Source organism: Budorcas taxicolor, chromosome 20 (assembly GCF_023091745.1).
Source record: "Budorcas taxicolor isolate Tak-1 chromosome 20, Takin1.1, whole genome shotgun sequence".
Lineage (NCBI taxonomy): Eukaryota > Metazoa > Chordata > Mammalia > Artiodactyla > Bovidae > Budorcas > Budorcas taxicolor.
The window spans coordinates 65,861,842-65,887,893 of NC_068929.1; the positions used below are offsets into that span (position 1 = coordinate 65,861,842).

Below are 26,052 nucleotides of genomic sequence, written 5' to 3' on the forward strand. Positions count from 1 at the left end.
TCTCCATGTCTTTAAGAACACAAAGAACCTAGAGAGAATCAACTAAGAGTTAGTATACCAATTTCCCAGAAGTACTCCTATATTCGAAAAATACACTTCCCAACTCTTCAGGACCATTGAGGATGTGTTTTTTAAAAGGAATTACAAAAAAAATTTCAAAAAAATACATCTTTTGCCATTTTTGAAAGCTCTGATAAACTTCAAAGGGTAAAAGTCAATTTCCTTTCAATTATGCTTTGATTTTCGTTTTTCAATTCTCTCATGAACTTTCATTATTAGCCTCTGTATGCTGTGTTTCTTTCCCACATTCATTTAAGAAGCTCACCTGTTAAAAAATGGTTTTTCATTCAGGTAAATAACATGTTCTAAATGAGGCTTTCCTAATATACAACATTATAATATCTAATAAACATCACTGAACAAAAATACTTTATAATATTAAACAGTTGTGTAATACTTAAACAACTCCAGCAACAGGGAAATGAATACTCACATGCTGTAAGAGGAACAACTCCCAACCATGCAAAGGCCACAAGTGTATAATGAAACCAATATCGTATTGCAGTGCCAATACTTGTAACCAGTCCAGCAAATATGTCCTGGATTGGAAGCCGTGAAGGCATATCTGGGGAATAAACTGTAAGGGGGGGGGAAAGGAGAAAGTTCACACAACTTCATGAAGATTTAAAAATAGGTTACTTGTAGGTATACAGAACTACCTAACTTTTGACCTTTGCATTGCACTTTAGTATTTTGTCCCATATGAAAAATAATTCAAATAGTTACAACATAATACTACATTTACCCAGAAGTCATTTATGAGAGCAGATTACATAAATCAAAAGCCAATAAAACAGGCCTCTGAGCAGGAAAAAAGATTCAAGAGATGTACACACCCCCTCACTCAAGAGCCAGGAACTTTATGTAAGGCTAACTCATACACATTTCAGCATTTAAACAATATAACCAACTAGTTTCCAGAGTTATCATAGATCACATAAACTGTACAGGTGCAAACGATGGAGGTGACAGAGGTCCTCGAGAAAGAACCCTCCCCCAGTACTAGCCTCAGCAGCAGCACTCACAGTGCGCAGAATCTGCAGCAGAGCCACTTCCTACAGGAGCAGCAGCCCACTGGGGTCCTTAGCCACTTCCCGCTCCCATTCTAGCACAGCCAACATTCAAATAGTAAACTGTTATGATTTTAACCATATATACTCATTGCATAAAAACAAAGTAAAATTAACATTAGTTCACAGAATTTATACTCAGCACTTCAAGATGCTTAAAACAAACAAACACCAAAGCAGAAAAAGCTTTGGGGGACGGGGCAGAAGAGGAAGAAGAGCAATGTACTAGGATCCCAGAATGAAAATATGCTTCAAATTCTTGATACCTTGCCAGTATGAACATCTACTTATATTTATAAGGTGCATAATATTAATATAAATCAATAGGCAAAAGACTTATAAAATATAATTGGAATTCTAAAGATCTGCAAAATATTTACCATAGGTTTACAAAATACTGAGCTTAAAAAGTCTTGTTTTTAAAAAGTGAATTAAATATTTGTCATTGTTAGTGTTATTATTACCACCAACACAATTTTAACTCTAGCGATGAGATATTTCACAAATCTAAGGCATCATTAATTACTCACTTTTCTGGGTAAATAATGGTATTAGAGCTTTTTTTTTTTTTTTAAGAACCCTTGTCTTGGAGGTACATGCTAAAATATGTACAGATGAAATCATAAATGGGATTTTCTGTAATAAGGATGGAGATGTGGGAACAAGAGCACAGAGAACCCCCAGAGAAGCCCACATGCAGTTGAGAGAGGCCCCCAGTCAACGGCCTGCGGGGGCCTGAACCCTCACACACACCTGAGCGAGCTCAGAGAAAGACCTCACCCCACAGCTTCCCAGCCAAGCCTTCGAATGACACTGGGGCTCTAGCTGACAACACTGACTACAAGCGTATGAGAGATGCTGAGCCAGAGACATCCAACAAAGGTCGGTCCAGATTCTGGACCCACAGAATCTATGAGATGATAAATGCTTGCTGTTAAAGAGCACAGGGGACTACATGTAAAGGCTATGGGTTGAAAATGGATGCAACTGAGTGATGGATACACAGAGGTTCATTATACCTTTGTATATGTTTGAACTCATCTAAAATATAAAAAAGAAAGAAAAAAATATCCTGCAAATTAAATCACACATGCATGTGTTAAAAGCTAAAATGTAGTTTTAAAAAATGCTTTCCAAAATGCTATAGCAATACCTTCTATTACTATCAAAAACTAATTAAATCAAAAATAGTTGCTTTAAAACTGTTTAAACACCTTTAGGTAGCCAGTTATAATCTAGAAATGCAGTGTAAACTTCTGAAGAACTTACTTGGTGTGAAAGCGAATCTGTGCTTGCATAATTCACAGTATTCTTTTCGACTGTGTTTCAGCCACTGAACTAAGCTGAAATTACAAACATATTCATAAGTATAGTATTTATGACAAGGAAATTTTGAGGTTTCACTGAAAACTAATATTGCTGTACTAAAGTTTTACATATCACAGAACTTTTACAATTTTGAATTCAGAGTATCTTTAACTTTTTTTTTTAATCACTGATGCCCTAGAAGAGTACAGAATTATAACAAATAAAGATAAAAAACACGTTTCTACTACTAAAAAGCAACTGAGATTAAACTGAACTATTAATTACTGTAAACTGTAATCTCCTCAAAGATAACTGAATATAAAAAGAATCTCCAAGCATCAGCATCAGTTCTAACACTGGTTTAATCACACTGCTGCCTGGTGGCCAGGTCTATCACTAATTGGCTAGCTGTGCCACCGAGAAGTTAACCTTTCTATGCTTCAGTTTCCTCATGTGAATGACAGTAATACGCCACCTCACAGTTCTGCTGTAAGGATTAAATGAGCTAAAATGTACAGAAGTACTGATTATTCCCTGACACAAAGCATTTCCTCAATGTAAGCTATAACCATCCTAAGCAAAACCAGAAAACCGTAATACTCCCCATGAACATATAAGCTCCCCACAGTAGAAACAAACAAATGGGCAAAAGACAATATACCAAAATGACATGGCTTGGTAATAAGGAATAGGGATAATCTCCAAACACAGTAAAAAAATTTTTTTTAAATATCTAGTTATAGAAAAAGTCATTGAAACAATTCCCTTTATTATACAGATGACAAAAGTGAAGCTCAGGCAAAAATTTTCCGAAAGGATGACTCACCATTCTTGATGGATAAACTTAATACTGCCAGTACACACACAAGGATGATAAAGAGGTTTCTCAGGTGTTCCTTCTGACCGACACACTCTACATATGTCTATTAATGAAAAAAGAAAAATTGAATTATTTTGGTTGTAACTTTTAAAAAATTAATAGACCACCAAAAACTAAAATATTGAAAAAGTTTTTATTTGTCAAAGTAAGACTCTGTCACTACATAAAACATCATCAACATTATGGAGAACTGAAAAGGGTGATCAAGATGATAATCAAATATACCTGAAACTTAAAATCCCTATTATATAAAAAGGTCAATTGTTCTTTGCATTAGAGTTCTGTAAATAAATAAAAATTGAAAATGACAGAAACAGTGGTTTTCTTTAAAACTGCATGGTGCTTAGTCATTCAGTCGTGACACCTCTTTGCGACCCAACAGACTATAACTATCCAGGCTCCTCTGTCCAAGGAATTCTCCAAGCAAGAATACTGAGTGTGTTGCCATGCCCATCTCCAGGGGATCTTACTGACTCCAGGATCTAACCCAGGTCTCCTGCATTGCAGGCGAATACTTTACTGTCTGAGCCACCAGGGAAACTGCAAAAATCAATCACCATTCTTCTAACATTTTAAAGTCCTAAGTCCAGTCCTAACTTTAAACTTCACAAAAACGTTATCTCAGGACTTATAGAAACAGCAGTGAGCGGCTCTGGGGACAACCTTCCACTAGAGGGAGACACTGTAACAGACACACACACAATCTGGGTGTGGAGGGGGCATCCCAAGACCACGAAGGCCAGAGAGAACAGCCAGAGGCCGCCTTAAGCACAAACTACGGGAGCGCAGGGATACGGGTCTGCCGCCAGAGGGCAGCAGCTCCTCCTCATGCTCCTGCCCCAAGTGGTTCTAATTGCACTGCCATCAGTCGGCCTGGAGTGGTGGGTGACATGCAGAGGACGGAAAGCGTGCCATCAAGCTCTCGTTCATCAATGTGGTCCTTCCGCAGGGCCACCTACCAAAACCTGGTAGTGACTTTCATTTAGAACGGCTTCTCAGCTAACCACCAAGGCCAAATACCAACCCCAAGGAGGGAATGTTGAGGGGCAATGGGCAGTGTGAACCAGGGGCAGGGACTTGATGCAAACTTCTGATCTACTCTCTTACAGGGAATTCCTCATTAATGAGTAACAACTGCAACCCAGAGCCTATCTCTAACGGATTTAATAATGAAATCTCCAGCACCCGTCTGACCGGAAGCACACATGCTGAGCAGTGTGGTGCGGTTCTGGCCACTTGAGAGCATCACAGACTTGTGACTGCTCAATCTTGGGTGGCTAAACAATATTTGTCGAAGTTAAGGCTATCAAGCCCTCAGGGTAACCTATGGTTAGCACACTAGTCTCCCTGTTATCTATAAACCAGACAAATCGCTCCAGCAAGACAGAAAAGCAACTCACCACCACCCAGGAAAAAGCTATCAAAAGTGTCAATCCTGGTTCCCATGGAGTCATCTGAATTGTATCAAATAAAACACAGATTGCACCACTGTGCCTTTAAATTTCAGTTCTAGAACCAGACACTGCCGCTACCATCATCCGAAGGACTTTGCTTTCCAGTAAGCTACCCGCACATTACCGGAAATAACGCTGGCAGTCGGCATCGTTTATGGAGAGACAATATGGGATCAGAATCTCTTTGAACCTCCCTTTTACACCTTCATCCTTAATTAATAAAAAACATCCATGGCAACAGCTTTCACTCTGGTCCGTTTTGCATCAACCTAAGACTTTGAGCTCTAGCGGTGCAGTAGGAACTTCCCAGCCACCGCATCTAATCCGCCTCCGCAAAGTTTCAACACGAAACAGAATCACGGTCCCATGCCATGATTTCCAGCGGCAGTGTGCAGGCAGCTCCCGCACTTCAGCCCAGGGAAACCAGGCTAGGAGCCAGGAGGGCGAGGAGAAGCAGGGTGTGGGGATAGGGGCGGAGGATCCCCATCCATAAACCTGCGCAGCAGATCACGTGGTATTTTAACTGCACCGAACTCAACACCCTGCCATTGAAGCCGGAGACTACCTCCGCTGCTTCCCTCATAGCTCAGTCAGTAAACAATCTGCCTGCAATGGAAAAGACCCAGGGTCAATCCCTGGGTCAGGAAGATGCCCTAGAGAAGGAAACGGCAATCCACTCCAGTATTCTTGCCTGGAGAATTCCAGAGACAGAGGAGGCTGGTACAGTCCATGGGGTCACAAGAGTTGGACACAACTTAGCAACTAAACCACCACCACCTCGGCTGCAGGTACTAGATATGCCATATAGTGGATCCACCTTAAAGAATTTTAAGCGGACTCATTCCAATCACCAGACCTCCAGAGACCAGTTCTGTTTTTCATCACTGCCTCCCCACCCTTGGGTTGAGAGTAACAAGTCCGCTACCCCTTGGTTGGGGTAGTCCATTACCAGGCTTCCTCTACGGAACCAAATCTGGGTTCCCCATCACCCAATTCCCAGTTGCCCTGGTCGGCACAACAACTTAACGGGGCCTCAGGACATGCACTCCTGGTGACCTAGAATCATCAGAGCTGAGCTGCAGATGCCCAGGGGCATGGATGAGTTCTAGAATGACCATGGTTCTGCAGGTAGCACCCAAACCTGCACTCAAAGTCATTCGCTATGTTGGGGTACCAGCGGAAATGCCTAGACCTCTGTGGATTAACTTTAGAGACAGGCATATGCAAGATGCCCCACTTACGGGGCGTTTGAGTCTAAGTGTGGGTGGGCAGGTGCAGTCACAGTGCAAGTGGTTCCACCTCTTCCTGTCTCCTCCACCAGCTCTCATGCAGCCGCGGGGGCTGAAGTAGGGGGCAGCAGAGACAGCGTGGCAGGCAGGACACAGGACAGAGGGAAGCGGTGGCAACACCGCTGGCCTCCCATCACCCTGCAGAAACATGGTGACTGGCAGCCAGCAGTTATGCGGCGAGGGACCGGGGTTGGGCCAGGGAGAGCCTTTGTTGGCACGCTCGGCCAGCGGAACACAGGGAGGTAATGCACGGACCACCACCAAGGAGCGGGCAAATGGCTGACGGTCAGCCTGACTCCTCCTAGATACCCATGCCGCCGAGGCCCCTAGGGCTCGCAGGCGCTGCGGGCGGGAATACCACGGTGACTGCGGGGTGCGCCCATCCACCCGGGCACCACAGTTCCCCACACTCCACAGGACAGCCGCAAGGGGCAGGCTGGGCTGGAGTTGAGCGCGACTGCGAAGACCAGATCTCCATTAGATCCAGGCAGATTTTCAGAAGATTCCATCCTTCTAAAGGACAAACTAAGGAACACAAAACTAAGCAAACACAACAAATCTAAATCAAGCCCCAGAGCTCTGCTCAACAGAGTCTACAGTACAGAACTGGGACTCACCGGGGCCCTGCAAGGTCAAAACTCTCTCCGCTCTAACACTAGGAGTCTCCTCTCACTGTCTTGCCAGTGTACAGCGGCGGTTTCCAGAGGCTACAGAAAACAACTGTTTGAATGTAGCTGCTTCCCACTAAACCAAACATTTAAAAGACATGCAAATATAAAACAAATCTACTCTTCTCACCAATGTTCTGGCTTTAGAATATATGGTTATTTTCATGAAGAAAAATGTATATTAACACATAATAAGTGTGTTAAGTGAATAAAAATTTCTAAATGTTTTTATTCTCTTATACGGCAAATAAAAAGTTCTTCTGAGTCTTTCAGAAGAGTTTACAGGGATCCTGAGACCAAAAAAGTTTGAGAACCACTGCCCTATATAATTTTTTTCCCCACAGTAAAATTGACAGTAACTATGACTCTCTCAAAATACACACATATACAATATTATTATTTTATCAGGGACTTCACAAGCTCCACTGATTATATAAAAGGAAAGAGAAGGGAACATTTAGGCTTCTAAATCATCTTTAGAATCATGGAACTCTTTTACATAATAAAAGTGGGAACCAAACAGTCAAAGTAGAAAATAAGCCAAAAACAAATGAACCTGTGTATACCAAGCTTAATCACAGAAAATAATTATCTTAGAGACTTCATAACATGATCATACATCCCTAGTAGGCTATATCCAAAGACAAAAGGGACTATAGAGATAACCTAAAGAGAATTCAGTAATCATCATGTTAATAGCAATAATACTGACAGGCATTTTTATTTTTTTAATTATTTATTTTTTTGGCTGCACCAAACAGCATATGGGGTCTTATTCCCCCAACCAGGCATAGAACCTGTGTCCCCTGCAGAGGAAGTGTGGAGTCTTAACCACTGGGCTGCCAGGGAAGCCCCTTGACAGGCCTTTTAAAACTTGGGAGGATAAAGACAGTAAGCAGTATGATAGTGGTATTATGGTTAGTTTTTTTAATAAGTTATTATCTCTTAGAATACATAAGCATTAAAAAAAAAAGAATACATAAGCATTTACTGATGAAAAGATACCATATTTGGGATTTCCTTTAAAACAATCCAGTAGAAGTGTGGGGAAGCAAGAGGGAAAGAGTTGAGATAAAAGAACTGTCAGCCCTGCTTGTATCTGTTGAATCTAGATGCTGGCAATATGATGGCTTACTACAATGATTACTTGTGACAGTTTGAAATTTATATAATTAAACTTTTAAATTATATAAATCAAAGATTAAACATGCAATTTGGAAATATCATAGCTGAACTTTTATTTTACTAAACACTACCAAATCCAATTTTATCACGAAGTTCTTCAGTAGGGGGACTTAGCATGTGGTTTATTTAATACACACACACAAACGTGAAAACTTTTGTTAGCAATTTTCCTATTTTAGTGATCATGTTTTAAAAAATGTGCTAAGGGATTTCCCTGGTAGTCCAGTGGTTATGATTTGGAGTTCCTAATACATGAGACATGGATTCAATCCCTGGTCAGGAAACTAGAACTTCACATGCCACACATCAAGGCCAAAAAAAAAATGTGTTCAAACTTCACTGTCTATATCCTCATCAGGGAAAGAAAGCAGAGTAAGATCTAAGTAATCTGTCTCAACATTTCTAAAGGTCTATTTCTATGAAACCAACAATCCAATTCTAATTTAAAACCATTTAATCTAAATGACTCTAAAAAGAATTTGATCCGAGAAACAACATTACACATCTCTTCGGTAGTACTCACTCTTTGTCTTTTCCCACGTGATAAAGTTGTGACTACATGAGTTTTGTTCAAGTGTACTTTCTGTATGAATATTTCCCTAAATGGAAAGGCAAAGATTGTTTCTCTAAATTAACCAGAATGGTGATAAGCCTCAGCTACACAACACTTTAAGGCAAACACTGACCGTTTAGTAGGCCCCGAGCCACACACCTGATTAGGTGTGGCTCATCACCTTTATCAAGGAACTGGAGGCCAAGAAAAGCTGCCTAAGAGCTAGGCTGCGCCTGGTCTATATCCTCAACTAAGTTTCCTTCGCTAGTCTGTGCGCATGGAGTAGAAGGCATGGAAACTTCTTCCCTGCCAATCCACATTTCAGCAGAAAAACCTGAAACAAAACATAGGTCATGGCTGAACATTTATTCTGGAAGAATAAGCTAAGCTAAGTCACTTCAGTCACGTCCAACTCTGTGCGACCCCACAGACGGCAGCCCACCAGGCTCCCTCGTCCCTGGGATTCTCCAGGCAAAAACACTAGAGTGGGTTGCCATTGCCCTCCCCAATGCATGGAAGTGAAAAGTGAAAGTGAATTCGCTCAGTTGTGTCCGACCCTCATCGACCCATGGACTGCAGCCCACCAGGCTCCTCCGTCCATGGGATTTTCCAGGCAAGAGTAGGGTAAGAGCTATTAACAGTTGCTACTTTGCAGGGATCACAGCTGGGGAAAATTCTTTCCTTAATTTACATGGGTATGCTGCCTATAGTACAGCTGTACCTCAGTATCCCTGGACAGATTGCTTCCAGGAGGCCCCAAGTACAACAAAACTCCAGGGCACTCAAGTCCCAAAGTCAGCCCTCGACATCTGCAGGTTCTGTCTGCATCCACGGATTGAAGCAAAGGCACGTGAAAATTTTGATCTGCAGTTGGTTGAGCTTACAGACATGAAACCCATGAATGGGGATGACGGGCAACACCATATAATTACTGGAAGAAATCTGCATAAAAGTGGACCCAAGTAGTTCAAACCAGTGTTGTTCCACGATCAACTGCATATATTTGTGTATGTGTCCATATATAATGGACATGAATTCGGGCAAACTCCAGAAGACACAGAAAGACAGGGAAGCCTGGCGTGCTGGAGTCCATAGGGTCGCAAAGAGTTGGACATAACTTAGCAAATGAACAGCAACAACACAAAATGATGTTGAGTGATAAAGAACCCCAGACACAAAAAGTTACTTACTCTTTGTAATTCCAAATGTAAAAAAATACAAAAATGTGAAAAACACGTATCACTAGAAAATCAGGATAAAGTTTCCTCCTGGAGAAAGATAGCAGTAAAGACTAGAAAAGAATGAAAAGTTCTGGATCAAGATATAATATTCTCTCTACTCCTCCTGCCAAGGACAGCTAAAAACACAGGATATTATACACGAAACACACATAAGAAGACTAAAGAGTGAAGGAAAGGCAGACCAGCAAAAGGAGCTGGGGCCACAAAGAACTATACACACAGCAGTGAGTAGTGAGTTCTCTGCATTTTGCCTTAAGTAGCCTGGACGAGTCAGTTTTCACATCAGGTGGCCAAAGTATTGGAGTTTCAGCTTCAGCATCAGTCCTTCCAATGAATATTCAGGACTGATTTCCTTTAGGATGGACTGGTTGGATCTCATTAGAAAAGACCCTGATGCTGAGAAAGATTGAGGGCGGGAAGAGAAGGGGACCACAGAGGATGAGATGGGTGAATGGCATCACCGACTTGATGGACATGAGCTTGAATAAGTTCTGGGAGTTGGTGATGGACAGGGAGGCCTGGCGTCCTGCAGTCCATGGGGTCGCAAAGAGTCAGACACGACTGATTGACTGAACTGAACTGAACTGAGCCTGAACTAGAGACTAATGGGGAGAAGCTGGCAACCTAGAAACAATAATGAGAGCAAACCAAAAAAAGTCCCCACGAAAACCTGCTCCCTCTAGCCAAAGGACCAGAAAAGGGGCAACTCAGTAAGCCAGTAAACTTTATAGAAAATAACTGCTGCTGTAATCCAGCCAAACAGTACAAGAAAAACTTCAACCCTACCACTACCTCTGACACCAAGGACAAGTGGGGAGCAGACGGAGATCAGCTAACTCCAGTTCTAAACTAACCCAACGATGTTATCAACCAAGTTTATGAAGAAATGAGGATTAAAACAGAGCCCCAAATTCCAAAAAAGAACTTTTCAACTTTATCATGCACACCTCGGTTATATGATCAAGTTTTCTAGAATGTTTTATTTTTTCATAATTTAATGTCAATATCCTATATATCTCTATCTACCCCTCCAACATTATTTTCTTGCATTTGAATGGTAGATTGCTCCGTCTAATAAAAACACACTGCACTACTGAATAGAAGGACAAAAATAACTTGTATAATAGCTAATTAAGTACTTTTATTACTAGTGAAGCTAGATTATTTCCACATTCTGCCATGTTCTTTTTCTCTGTGAACTATTCAAGTCCTTCATCCAGTTTACTAACTGCTGTCTTAACAATAGAAAATAATCCAAAAAGTTTCAGCAAAAGATTTGAACAGATACTTCACCAAAGAAGCTTCCTGATGCTAACCTAGAGAAGTTAGCATCAAGAAAGCAATGCAAACATCATTAAGGAAATGCAAATTAAAATCCCAGTAAGTTGCTGGTAACTGCACAACAATGTGCCTGTATTTAATGCCACTGAATTACACACTTAAAAATGGTTAGGATGGTAACTCTTGTTATGTATGTTTTTCCACAGTTAAAAAATGTTTAAACCACAGTAAAGTACCACCAGACTTCCCTGGTGGTTCAGCAGTAAACAACCTGTCTGCCAATGCAGGAGACACAGGTTTGATCCCTGTCTGGAAGATCCCCTGGAGAAAGAAATGGCAACCGACTCCAGTATTCTTGCTTAGGAAATCCCATGGACAGAGGAGCCTGGCAGGGGCTATAGTCCATAGGACTACAAAAGAGTCAGACATGACTAAGTGACTAAACAACAAGATACCACTACATACCTGTTAAATGACAAAAACAAAAACATATATACTCTTATCATACACTCAGGAATCCTACTCCTAGGTATTTGACCTAGTAAAGTGAGAACTTACTTTCACACAGAAATCTATGTAAATTTCATGTGTAATTCTGCCAAACTTGAAACAAGCAACCCCAAAATTCCACAACTGGGGAATGGATAAACTGTGGCACATTCCTACAATAGAGTAACACTCAGCAATTAAAAAAAAAAGATAAGACTACTGATATATGCAACAATGTGAATAAATCTCAAATGCATTATGTTAAGTTGAAAGAAATCAGACTCAAACAGCTACACACCGTTTAATTCCATTTATAACATTCTGGAAAAGGCAAAACTATTGGGGTGGTGCACAAGTAATTGCGGTTTTTGCACTGTTGAAATTTGCTGTTTGATGCTGGAATACATTCTTAAATGTGGTTACATTATACATCATTTTAATGCACATTTCTTGGTTTTGGGGTTTTTTCTGCTAATAACATTACTTGCTGTTTATTTTATATTTAGACTACGGAGATGATATTAAACAAAAAGCAAATTCGGGCTATCTTCTTATTTGAGTACAAAATGGGTTATAAGGCAGACAAGAGAACTCACAACATCAACAACGCGTTTGGCTCAGGAACTGCTAACGAATGTGAAGTGCAGTGGTGGTTCAAGAAGTTTTGCAAAAGAGATGAGAGCCTTAAAGATGAGTGCAGCGGCCAGCCATCGGAGGGTGACAACAACCAAGAGTCATCATTGACAACGATCCTCTTACAACTACACAAGTTGCCCAAGAACTCAACGTCAACATTCTACATTCATTTGGCATTTGAAGCAAACTAGAAAGGTGAAAAACGTGGCTGCCCTCATGAGCTGACCGAAAATCAAAAAATAATTATCATTTTGAAGAGGCATTTTCTCTTATCCTACACAACAACAAGGAATCATTCCTTGATCAGATTGTGATGTGTGACGAAAGCTGGATTTTATATGACAACTGTCGAACAGCTCAGCAGCTGGTCCAAGAAGCTCCAAAGCACTTCCCAAAGCCAAACTTGCACCAAAAAAGAGTCATAGTCACTGTTTGGTGGTCTGCTGCCCATATGATACCCTACAGCTTTCTGAATCTCAGCATAACCCTTACATCTGAGACATATGCTCAGCCAAGCAATGAGAAGCACCAAAAACTGCAAGGCCTGAAACCAGTATTAGTCAACAGAAAAGGCCCAATTATTTTCCACGACAACGCCCATCCGCATGTTGCACAACCAACGCTTCAAAAGTTGAAGGAATTGAGCTATAAAAATTGGCCTCATCCACCATGTTTACCTGACTTCTGGCCAACCGACTACCACTTCTTCTAGCACCTCAACAACTTTTCGTAGGAAAAATGCTTCCACAACCAGCAGGAGAAAGACAATACTTTCCAAGAGTTTGCTGAATCACGAAGCATGGACTTTTATGCTACAGGAATAAACAAGCACCTCCCACTGGCAAAAACATGTTGGTTATAATGGTTCCTATTTTGATTAATAAAGATATATTTGAGCCTAATTATAATGATTTGAAATTCAAGGTCTGAAACCACAATTACGTTTGTACCAACGTAATATATAGGCAAGGAGAGCCAACCAGTCCATTCTAAAGATCAGCCCTGGGTGTTCTTTGGAAGGAATGATGCTAAAGCTGGAAACTCCAGTACTCTGGCCACCTCATGTGAAGAGTTGACTCACTGGAAATGACTGACGCGGGGAGGGATTGGGTGCTGGAAGAGAAGGGGATGACAGAGGATGAGATGGCTGGATGGCATCACTGACTCGATGGACGTGAGTTTGAGTGAACTCCGGGAGATGGTGATGGACAGGGAGGCCTGGTATGCTGCGATTCATGAGGTCGCAGAGAGTCGGACACCACTGAGCGACTGAACTGAACTGAACTGAACTGAATATATAGACAGAAACAGATGAGTGGTTCCAGGGTCTGGAGGGAGAGTTGACCATAAAAAGGCATGGAGATATTTTGAGTAGTGAAAGAAGTATTCTATATCTTCTTGACTGTGGTGACTACATGACTGCATGCATTTGTGAAAAACTCAGACATTAAATAAGGTAAATTTTACTTTAATTATACTTGGAGGGGAAAAAAGATCAAAAGATTTTCTATAGTAGTGACTAAACAGATGAAGGAGACAAAACAGGTAATGAGAAACGAGAAACAGGAAATGAGAAAAGGTAATGACATGGAAAAAAATTGGTTCTCTCTCTAAAATGTGGTCTAATGAAGTTGTAGACTGAAACATATGGCAGTGAGCACATTTATTCCATCCAACCACGTTGCAAGGGACTGTGGGAATCATCAGTGCTGGTCATCAAATGTGACTGCACTTCCCTGTCACCTCTGAAATCCTACGTGGACATGTAACCTGCTATGGGCAATGCAATATGAGGTCTAGCGATGGGCATCACTTCTGGACAGAAGGCTTTGGGCACCGATGAACACACTCCATCACACTGCATGCTCCTGCCTCAAGGGCTGTGGGATCAAAAACACGGTCTCCCATCTAGATCTCCAAGTGATCCAACTTAGGACTGTTTCCAGATATGATGTCAGTGAGAAACGTCAACCTTTTGTTGGTGTAAGCTGCTAAGGTTTGGGGGTAGTTTGTGACTAAGACACAAATTAACCTTTCCTATTTTATAAAAGATCTTAGCAGATTCACAAAACTAAAACAAGCATAACTACCACCAACAGAGAAATTCAAAGAAAACTCTTTCCACCATCTTTCCATGCTCTCAAGAGTATTAACAATGCTGAAAAGAAAGACCAATACTAGGTCCTTATCAGGCTATGCTCCCAAGTCGTCATCTGGTTTCTGACTGTGATGATGAAGCATGCTTACACTGGTGAATTTCCAATCACTGATGATCTGGGAAAACTAGAGTGAATCTCACAGGCAAGGTAACAAGCGTGGAGTGACCAGCCCTAGATTTGGAAGTGCAACTTGAAAACCTAGAAAAATGGCAAAATAACCTACTTCCATTCTGTTAGCTTGGTTTCACTGTCCTGACCACCTCAGGTGGCATGAGGACCATGAAGAAACAAGACAAAAACACACAGGAGAGAAATCCTGGAATTTCTTTCCTAAAGGAGTTTAACACATGCAAATAAAACGCCTCAAAGGGGAAGGAGGGGGGGCGGGGAGGGAGTAAAAGAATAATCTATTTTGTTTAGTAGTATCAATCCCACCACCTGAAACTTCAACAGAATAACAAGGCCAAGGGTACAAAAGGAGAGCAAAGTGTACAAAAGAGGCAGCCTGAGGCCCTTCCCTAAGAATGAAATGTGGTGGAGTAAGGCTCCACCAAATTTACACGCAGTCAAATTACACATCTTGTTCTGGCCAAAGTAAAATCAATGCATTTTGCTGGTTATGAACACATACCTACCTAGAAATCAAAGCTCTGCAAACCTACCTAGGGGAAAAAAAAAAGCTCTTAGTGGTTTTCAAGGGCAAACTTCTGTTAAATCCTGTAGCAACTTTTGTTGCTTAGTTGGTTTGCTTATTTGAATACTTAGTATCTTCACAAAAGGAAATCAACCCTGAATACTCATTGGGAGGACTGATGCTGAAGCTGAAGCTCCAGTACTTTGCCTACCTGAGGCAAAGAGTAAACTCATTAAGACCCTGATGCTGGGAAAGATTTACAGCAGGAGGAGAAGGGAACAACAGAGGACAAGATGGTTGAATGGCATCATCAACTCAATGGACATGAGTCTGAGCAAACTCTGGGAGACGGTGAAGGACAGGGAAGACTGGTGTGCTACAGTCCATGAGGTCGCAAAGGGTCAGACACAACTGAGCGACTGAACAACAAGTATCTTCACAAAGCATACCTTTTGAAAGTTTCTAGCCCAGTACCTAGCTCAATTAAGGTACTTTGAATGAAACCTTCAAATCCTGGGTGACTGAGCAAGGAGACAGCCCAGGAGAGGAAAGAGAGAGGGAAAGCCCAATAGTGTGAGAGGTTACCAAGTCAGTACCCATTTAGGGCTAGCCCATCCCTTTAGTTTTTTTAGCCAACAATCCAGTTCACCACATACATTCTAAGCATCTACTCTAAGGAAAAATACAGACCAACTCATAGCTTTGGGTACATCCTAACTCTTAAACCACTGTCTACCCGGAAAGCTCTTTAAGACTTCAAAAAGTTTCCACTTTCCTTCTGGTGATAAACGAGTGATGATTTTAATAAACAATGGTTTAATATACTTTATTTTTTAGAACAGATTACATTTACAGAAAATGTGGGAAGACACTACAGTGTTTCCACATACCCAGTACCCCTATTACTAACATCCTACATTAGGATGTCACACTTCTATTACATTAGGGTGTTCCTTTTATGACACTTAATGAACCCATACTGACACACTCTAATCAACTAAAGTCAACAGGCTATTCGGATTTCCTTGATCTTTACCTAAAGGGATTTTTCTGTTCCAGAATCCACATTACATTTAGTTGTCAGGTCTTCTTAGGCTCCTCTTTGCTCTGGCAGTTTCTCAGACTTTGCCTGTCTTTGACAACTTTTATCATTTCAAGGAGTATTGCAAGATGCCCTTCTATCAGAATTTGTTTATGGTTTTTGCTCATGATTAGAGTGGAGCTATGTATTTTGGGAAGGAAAATCTCACAGGCAGAGTGCCATTTCATCACATAATATAGAGGGTACATATTATCAACATGATTTGTATGACTGCTAAAGTTGACGCTGATTTACTTGGTTGCAGTAACAGGGATTTTCAATATCTGATTATCGACAAAAATCTTAAAATTAGCAGCTATGATTACAGTAAACAATTATTGAAAAGTGTTACTCAAGACTTCCCTGCAAGTCAAGTGATTAAGATTCCGTGCTTCCAAGGCAGGGGGTGTGGGTTCGATCCTCGGTTGGGGAAATCCCACGTCTCTTGGCAGGGCCACAATACTCAAAATATTACAGCCAAGATCAGGAGTGTGGCTACATAAACTGTGGTACATTCAGTACTTGGAATGTCTATTTGTTGCTGTTCAGTCACTCAGTCATGTCCGACTTGGAATGTCTATAGTCCCTTAAAAACAGCAAATTTAACAACTATATAACAATATAGAAAAAATGTATAATGTTAAATAAGCAAAGCACAAACTTAAAAAATGAATATACACTGTTCTTCCCACTAGGTAAGAAACCTAAAACAGCGTAAAAGAAAAAACACACACAAAAAAAATGAGAGCCACTATAATTGGTTAGATGAGAATATGGGTGATTTTCTTCTCTTTCCCCAGTTTCTACTGATTCATTGCTACTTTTACAACTATAAGAAAAAAAATTGAACTAAAATTTTGTGGAAAACACTTCCTTTTTGACTGTGGAAGTGTATATGTATATATACACACACACATACTTTTTAAATGTGGATTTGGTAATTAGGCCTTGAAAATTTTAAATTCCAATTTAAATTGGATTTAAAATTCCAATCCATATATCCCAAAGCTTAGTCATTTCTTATCCCTTCAGATTACAGTTCATTACAAAACTAACATTCACCTGCACTACTGCTCCTGGAAGCCCAAAACTAGTTTCCAGCCTGAAAACTACTACTAGGCTTGAGTTACGTCTGTCAGTGATATGCTCTTCTGTGGGATCAGAAGATGGAGGGAAGGGGCACCGTCGTTTTCTACTTCTGGCTTTGCCCAGCAGTGGGCAAATTCAAGTTCAGCAGCACAGGCAGTAACTCCCAAGTGTCAGTAGGAGTGTGCGGAGTATCAATCTGATTCTTCTCAGCTCCAAACTTACCCTTCAGTACTACCTGTTCAGTAATGAGAGACTGACTTTCTTAAACAGTTCTCAGAAAAGGATTTGTCAGTAGAGGGTGCTGGAGGGACAACACAAGAGGCCTGGAGCAAGCTGTTCCTGCTGCACTCTCAGTGGGTTTGCCAGCTTCTCACAGCCCCACTGATAAGACCTCAACACACTCCAAGCCCTGCACTCACAGCGGTACCCTAACTCTCCATGCATGTCTACCCCACCCACCAACCTTGGGTTTCCTGCATGCGCCTTGGGGCAGGGGGAGGGAGAGGGGGTGTTTCCTGCTCACCCAGAACCTGTGGGCTGGCTTTGGCCTGGACTCCATCCTTCTCTTCTCCAATGCAATCTGAACCACAGCTGTGAGGAAGGGTTCCACCCCTCCCAAGTCTTCCTACCTGCACTTTCCCTCAGGCCCAGCGTACCCTTTACAGCAGTCCTGGCATCTTTATAATTATTCTCTTACCACAGCTTAATAATTCTTTCAACTTCCTCTAATTAAGTTACTTGTTTTCAGTCTCCTCACTGGATCCAAAGTACAAAGAAAAAAGAGGATTTAAAGAACCAAGTGAAAATTTTAAGAACTGAAAAATACAGGGAGTCTAGGCTCATTCTTGGGCTCAGGCTCAACAGCAATGATTGTCTCAAGAAAAAGCACTTGGATTATTCTTTAGTGTGACAAGTTGGAACTGCGTTTACCCCACTGAAACACCATTTTTACTATGGAAGAAAAAAAAAGCCTGACAGACAACAGTTACTCAAGCAGGTATGTGGCAGGCACTGTCACAAAAGAATGAAGTGAGTCTAAGAACCAGAGAAACCAACTAACAATATTTGTTGCCAATGACACAACTTTCAAGCAAAAATTAGGATTTTAGCAAACCTGTTTCCACCACAATAAGCATACAGTTTCCCAAATATCTAAAGCCCTTCTGAGATAGGTGGTGTCCTTAAATCAATATGACTTTTATATTATACAGGAAAACATGTCAACATTTGGAAGATTTGCATAACTTGATCCAATAGCTACCAAATGATCACTACATGATGATACAAAGCCATGTGTAAGTAAAAGACAATGGATTTTTTAAGACAGCTTTACTGAGGGATAACTGACATACAATCAGATGCACTTAAGAGGATACCACTTGACATGCTTGACACTGGTAAAGCTGTCACCACATTTGAGATAATGACAGATCCATCACTACCAGAATTAACTCAGGCCCCTTTGTAATCCTCCTTCATCTCTTATCCTTCTCTCACCCATCTCATTCCCTCTGAACTGACTGTTCTCCACAGCACATATAACTGTCTTGTCTTGCCATATAATTTATTACATGTTTATTTTCTGTTCTCCCTTCCTCCTTTACGAAGCCAAAGACAAGATTGCAGGCTCTATGAAAAAAGGGATTTTGTCTATTTTGCTACCCGCCTACCCCAGGTGCATAAAATAGTGCCTGGCTCACAACAGCTGATCAGTAAGCACTCGTCAAATAACTGCATGTATGCCTGGCCATAGGCATGCCAAAGCAGTGACAGCTGATTTGTGGCAAAAACCATGCAGACATTACTGGAAGCAGATAAAAGACCATGTGGTTCTAGAAAGACAATAACTAGCTGTCTGCTTCTGACAACTTCCTATCCTTTGAACTAACTGCTTCCAAATCTAAGTCATCTCAAGGTTTTGCCATACTACATAACATGATCAATATGATACACTTGAGCTTCATCCCTTCCCAATGAATGCAATTCACAAAGCATTAAGAAGAATTGCTTTGGCAGTCCATAAAAAACTGCTAAGATTTTATATTATGTTTTGCTAGTTTGAGCAGTAATTTAGAAAAATGAAAAAGAAAAACGTCACCTCTATGTATCACTGGGCTGAAATAAGAGCACTCTTCTATAGCAAAATGTTTAATATCTTAATGAGAGTTTCATACATCAATACTTGCTTGCAACATCAATTCCAATATTGCAGTCCTTTTACTTTTTAAAAGTGCATACCCTTTGGCAAAGGACAGCATTTTTTTCTTTGAAACTGAAAAACCTCAGTGCGTTGCAGAATCAGACTCCTGACTGACAAAATGAGAAAGATACAAGGTCTTCTCAAGCTCTGACATTTAAAGATTTAATGAGAGAGCAATTTACCTAACAGAACGTCTTTCAAAAGTGGAATCAATTCGCTTAAACCCTGCCCCTGCTTTACCAACTAGGTTTACATAATATTCTAAATGTATGTTGTCATTTCAACAACTTTCATAACATCTTCACTACGAGTATATTTTGTCTCAAGAAACTACTTTCTTTGCTCACCCCTTTGCAACTCATTTGTTAATATTTTACCATGAAATTACAAAATTCAGTCTCATCTTCAGGCTCCACTTCTAAATCTAGGTTTTTTGCTATTTACACCACATCTGCAATTACTTCCTCCACTGAAGTCTTGAACCCCTCAAAATCAACATGGGTTGGAACCAAACTCTTCTAAATTTCTGTTGACGTTGATGTTTTTACCTCTTCCTGTGAATCATAAATGTTCTCTTTTAAAATTTTTATGTATTCTTTTAATTGAATGATGGTTGATTTACAACGTTGTTCTAGTATCACAAAGGTTCTTAATGGCATCTACAATGGTGAACCCTTTCCATAATGTCTTCCATTTACTTTGTCCAGATCCATCAAAGGAATCATCATCTCCACGTCAGCTTGCTGAATCGACAGAGGATGAGATGACTCGATAACATCACCAACTCAATGGACATGAATGAGGGCAAACTCCAGGAGACAGTGAAAGCCATGGGAGTCTGGCACGCTGCAGTCCATGGAGTTGCAAAGAGTAAGACACGCCTTTACGACTGAACAACAACAACAAATGGCAGCTATAGGCTTAAGAAATTTCTTCTTAAATAATAAGACTTTGACTTTCCAAGTCAAAATTATTAGTACTTTTTGATCCACTGGCTACAGAATGGATTTTGTTTGTCAGCAGGTATGAAAACAACATTCATCTCACTGCACATCTCCATCAGAACTCTTCGGTGATCAGGTACATTGTCAATGAGCAGTAATATTTTGAAAGGAATCTTTTTTTTTTTTCTGAGCAGTAGGTCTCAGCAGTGGGTTTAAAATATTCAGTAAGCCATTTGTGCTGTCATCTAGGCCTTGTTGTTCCATTTACAGAGCACAGGCAGAGTAGAATTAGCATAATTCTTAAGAGCCCTAGGATTTTCAGAATGGTAAAGGAGCAACAGTTTCAACTTAAAATGACCAGCTACATTAGCCCCTAACACAAGTCAGCCTGTCCTTTGAAGGTTTGAAGTCAAGCACTGACTTCCCTTCTCCAGCTATTAAAATCCTAGTTGGCATTTTCTGCCAATATAAGGCTGTTTCCTGGATATTGAAAATCTGCTTTTCAGTGTGACCCACCTTTAAGAATTATCTCAGCTAGATCTTCTAGATATCTGGCTATTTCACTTTGCACTTCGCCGTTAAAGAGAGAACTGCTGTCCTTAAAACTCATGAACCAAGCTCTGCTAGCTTTAAACATTTCCTCTGCAGCTTCCTCCATTCCCTCAGCCTTCAGAGAACTGAAGAGAGCCTTGCTCTGGGTAGGCTTTGGCTTCAGGGAGTGTGGGCCTGGTCTGATCTCTCCAGACCACTAAGACTCTATCAGCAATACAGCTGCTTCTCTTTCTTATCATCTGTATGTTCACTGCAGCAGCACTCTTTTCTTCAACAACTTTATCTTTGCCTTCACACCTTGGCTAGCTGGAGCAAGAGGCCTAGTTTTCGGCCTATCCTGGATTTCAACATACTCTCCTCACTGAGCTTAATCATTTCTAACTTGTGATTTAAAGTGAGAGACAGGCAACTATTCTTTCACTTGAACACTTAAAAGAGATCATTACAGGGTTATTAAACGGCCTAATTTCAAGTGTCTTAGGGAATAGCGAGGCCCTGAGGAGAAAAAAAAGAAATGGCAACAGCAGTTGAGTGGGGCAGTCAGAAAACACACATTGATCAGTTAAGTTTGCTCTCTTTGTGGGCACAGTTCATGGTGTCCCAAAACAACTGTAATAGCAGTAAATCACAGATCACTATAATAAATACAGTAATAATGAGAAAGTTTGAAATACGGAAAAAAAAAAAAAAGAAATACGGAAAGAATTACTAAGATGTGACACAGAGACATGCATGTGAGCAAATGTTTTTAGAAAAACAGCACCTACAGACTTGGTGCAGGGTTGCCACAAACCCTCAATTAAAAAAAAAAAATCATTATCTACAGAGCTCAATAAAGTGAACCACAATAGAATCAAGGCATGCCTGTATTATGAGAATGATGATAAACCTGTTGGTTTTGCAAAAATAAGATTTAATATACTGAACACTTTAATACAGAACAAACAAAAATATGAAGCGTCAAAATCTGGCAAATAATCAATTTTGTAATGATTCAAGGTTTTTACTACAAATATGAAACATTCTGAGAATATACCATCATATATGGTACCATTAGGGGAAAGCAACAAGCATTTTTAAAAGAGATGGAAGAGTTAACACTATTTGCTGGTTGGTATTTCAGTAACAATCTATTCACATTAACATAATAAAAATAACAGGTGAGTAAACAATGTCTTCGGTGTTATTAACAATGAGTGATAAAATTTAAAGATTTTAAAAAATTTTTATGTTCTTTATGATTAGCCATATTTTCCAAGTCTCCTACAAAAAGAAAGTTTCTTTTATAATCAGATAAAAATCCAACTGCATTTTTTTAACTTAAGAAATAACCTGTAGTAACTCATTTAGCAAACAGAAGTTGCTTCCAAGCTTTTTGGTATCATCACTATATCGTTTTTTCATGAAATCTGTAATCCTCCCACTCTTTCCAGCCTTTTTTCAAGTTAAGTTTACATTAATTTGAAAATTTCAGAAGACTTCTAATTTGGCATTTTGCAAAATTAGGCATGAGAAGTATTAAAAGTCACTTTCATAACTAACAGTGTCATAAAACAAATGCAAAGTGACACTTTGCCCATCATGTAAATAATTCATCTTATAAACGGAGTGACAAAAATTCAGTTTTCTCAACACTGGATACAAGGTGAAGTGAAAGTTGCTCAGTTGTGTCCAACTCTTTGTGACTCCATGGACTACAGTCCGCCAGGCTCCTCTGTCCATGGAATTCTCCAGGCAAGAATACTGGAGTGGTTAGCAATTTCCTTCTCCAGGGGATCTTGCCCACTCAGGGATCACACCCAGGTCTCCTGCACTGCAGGCAGATTTTTTACCACCGGAGCCACCAAGAAGACACAGCGTAGCCACTTATAAATATCTAATTTAAACATGAAGTCTGAAATATCTAACGTAATCACGAAGTCCAACAGGACTGAGTTTGAATCTTGCCTCTGACATCGGTCACCTGTTATGACGCTGGCGAAGTTACTTAATCATACTAACCCTCAGTCTCCTCATCTGTGAAAAGAGAGTGCTACCTACCGGTAAGTGTTTGTGTGTAAAATGTGAGTTGTGTGTAAAATGTTTAGTGAAGGACATGCCATACATCAACCCTTCAGTAAATGTTAGTTATTTCAATAGAGAATAGTGTTCAAGTTAGTACATAAACATCATTTATACCTCATCCTGATTATAATTTTACACAGAAAAGAAAAAAACAAACAAACAGTGCACTAAGAAGCACACTGAAAATATGTCTTCCACGATTCCACACAGACTGAGATTCTGCAATTCCTGAATCACCACTATCATATGTAAGTATATGCAGGTACTAAGTGCATAAGCCCAAAGAATAAGAACTTAATAAAACATGCCGGTATATATCAAGTGATAAATCAATAAACACATGTATTACTAGGTTCAGTCATTAAAATTTGAACCCAAAAGGATGTATGGATGTAGACCGAAATTTACACACTAGGACCACCTGTCCAAAAAAAGTCATTCTTAATCTCAGCAGTTTCACTTGACTGTTTCCAAAGGAGTCTCCTGTGGCAATGACCTTTCACTCACAGTACATAATAGAAACAGCCGAAACACAATGAAAGGAAAATTATTTGTAATTAGAATACCAAATTTTTCTTATTCGGGTGTGAAACCTGGACAAACTTTAACTAAAATAACTACCAATAACTTCCACATCTATAAAAGATAATAATACCTACCTACTCCACAGGGCTCTTAGTAAGATCAAATGTGAAGGCATGTAACTATGCTTTGTAAACTGTCAAGTATAACATGCAAATAGCATTATGGCTGAGGTTCTTTTATTATCCAAGGAAAGACTTCTTCAAAAAAATGATACACTGATCCCCTCCGCTCATTAAATATATGGACAATATCATATTTTCTACCACTAATTATTGCATACCACAACAGTCCTCAACGATCTTCATCTAAAATCACCAAGCGTCACAATCTGAAAGGCTGAAAGACGCTTATCACATCCCCACAGAAGACCTCAAGCATAAACGCATCTCCACTGATAATCGAAACAAGAAACAAATTAGTAAATTCATCTATACACTTACTCAATATTCGATAGACTCTAGGAAGATAAAATTGCTTAGAAACAACCTACCTCCACTGAATAAAGCAAACGCATGTCAATAGCCACAGATGTTCAGTTGTGTCTTCACTTCTGTATTCTGCTTACGAGTCAGCTGGTGTCAAAGCACATGCACCCACCAGGCACGCACACGCACACACACGCACACACACACAAACTCTGCTTATCGGTGTCAGGGGCTGAGCACAAAATAAACTGCACCCAAACAAAAGGAGTCTCTTCAGAGCCTTCCTGCTTCGAATAACCTCGCTGGGCCTGCTCCTTCCTCGTCTGTAAACAAATTACCGGTGGGGGGCACGCAAGCAAGAGGGCGAGGGCTTCAAATAGGGGTCATTCGGCCGTCACCTGGCGAGGTGTTTTTCGCGAAGTTTCAGAGTCAACAAAGAAGTTTCGTCGCGAAGGGGTCGGGCCGCTGGAACGGGCGGGCGAAGCAACGTTAAAAGACGGACAAAACCGAGTGTGGCAGGGTCGGGGGGAGAAGGACGTAGAAAACGCCCCCTCAGACTTCCAGCCGCGACGACGGCGCCGTCGCCCCCCGGGGCTGGCGGGACGGAGTGGGGGGGTCGGGGAGCCACGCCGGCCACCGCAGCCCGACGCCCCCGGCCCACGACCGGCGCGGGCGCGCGGGGAACGGCTGGAGGCGCCGGCGGGTCCCCCGCAGGCTCCCCGCCGCCCCTCGCGCCCCGCTGCTCCGCGGGGCAAACGGCCCGGGTGCCGGCCCCGCCACGGTCCCGCCCGCTCGCGACGCTGTCACCGCGAGCCCCTGGCCCGAGCGGAGGCGCCCCCGCCCACCCCGCCACCTCACGCGCCGCCCAGGCCCCGCCGCCCTCCTCGAGCGCCGCACGGAACCGGCACGGGCCCGACCCGAACGCGGGCGCCGCAAGCACAGGGCGCGGGCGCCGCCGACTTACCTTCCTCCGCGGTGTCCATCTTGTCTGGGGGGGCGGCGGTGACGCAGCCGCTAGGCTCCAGCGGCCGCGACCGGAGGCTTCCGGCCGGGGCGGGGAAGGGGGAGGGAAGGGGAGGAAGGAGGAGGGAGCGGAGCCGGGCCCGGGCAGGTGCGAGTGCTCAGGTGCGAGAGAGGAAGAGAGAGAGGGGGGAGAGGGAGAGGGAGAGAGGCTGACAGAAAGCGGGCGAGAGAGGGGAGGGGGAGGGGCGGGGAGAGCGGAGGGGCGAGGCCTGGGCGGGGCGTGCGGGCGGAAGGGGCGGGGCGCCTCCGCGACGTGTGTTGTCACTTCCGGCAGCGCCGCTGTGCGCATGCTCAGTGGGCGGCGGCCGCGGGGGCGTTGCGGGACATTCTTTTCCCAGCCCGCCACTCCCTCCACAGGCCGCCGGGTGGCCACTGTCGTGGGCCGCGGGCCACCTGGGCTTTGTCCAGAGGGCTGCGCGGCCGGAGAGGCTGAAACCTTAGAAGGAGCTGAACTCTAATGACACCGAGGTGGGGACGGGGGGGCGGCGACAGAGAAACCACGGAGCCAAGGGAAGAGGGCAGCGGGAGCGAGCCCTGCACCCGCCGCCGCACCGCGGTGCACCACACAGGCGGGCCCCGGGGCTGAAGAACTACCTGGGCGCCTGTGAAAAGACTAGTCCTGCGCCCGGCTCCACTCCCCTCTTCCTGCCCGAGCCTCCGGTGTCGCGTGTCTGGAGTCGGTCCAGGAATAGGCACTTTTGTTCCGCACCTGTGGGCAGTTCTGATGCACGTTTTGAAGAAGTGCTAAAATCATTAGTATGAGAAAGGCAAGTCCTAACTTTAGCGAGATCCCTCCCCAGGAGACTTCTTTATTTGACTGGAAGGACCGCTTCAATAAACTACTTAGGCTGGAGGCTGTAACATCCGCCTCTAAGGGAAATTGGTTCAAACTGTGAAGTGAGAATTTGTTATTAAGGGGGCTTCCATGGTGGGTCAGATGGTAAAGCGTCTGCCTGCAATTCGGGAGACATGGGTTTGATCCCTGAGTCGGGAATATCCCCAGCAGAAGGAAATGGCAACCCACTCCAATACTCTTGCCTGGAAAATTACATGGACAGAGGAGTCTGGTGGGCTACAGTCTATGGGGTCTCAAAGAGTCGGACACGACTGAGCGACTTCACTCACTTTGTTATTAAGTGTCACAGCCATCAGCGATTTATGGCCTCTAAATATGAATCCCAA

General features: G+C 42.1%; 1 protein-coding gene across 2 annotated transcripts in view; it reads right to left on the bottom strand.

The window, feature by feature from the left end:
- Positions 1 to 25,029, bottom strand: part of MARCHF6 (membrane associated ring-CH-type finger 6) — a 74,784-nt gene extending 49,755 nt beyond the window's left edge. For both annotated transcript variants that reach the window (XM_052659115.1, XM_052659113.1), the window contains exons 1-4: positions 24,812 to 25,029; positions 3,265 to 3,361; positions 2,400 to 2,473; positions 494 to 637 (exon numbers count right to left, since the gene is read on the bottom strand). In XM_052659115.1, coding sequence (XP_052515075.1) covers positions 494 to 637; positions 2,400 to 2,473; positions 3,265 to 3,361; positions 24,812 to 24,830 — 334 coding nt within the window. In that variant the 5' untranslated portion in view covers positions 24,831 to 25,029. The remainder of the gene's footprint in view (positions 1 to 493; positions 638 to 2,399; positions 2,474 to 3,264; positions 3,362 to 24,811) is intronic.
- Between the last annotated feature and the right edge of the window lie 1,023 nt (positions 25,030 to 26,052).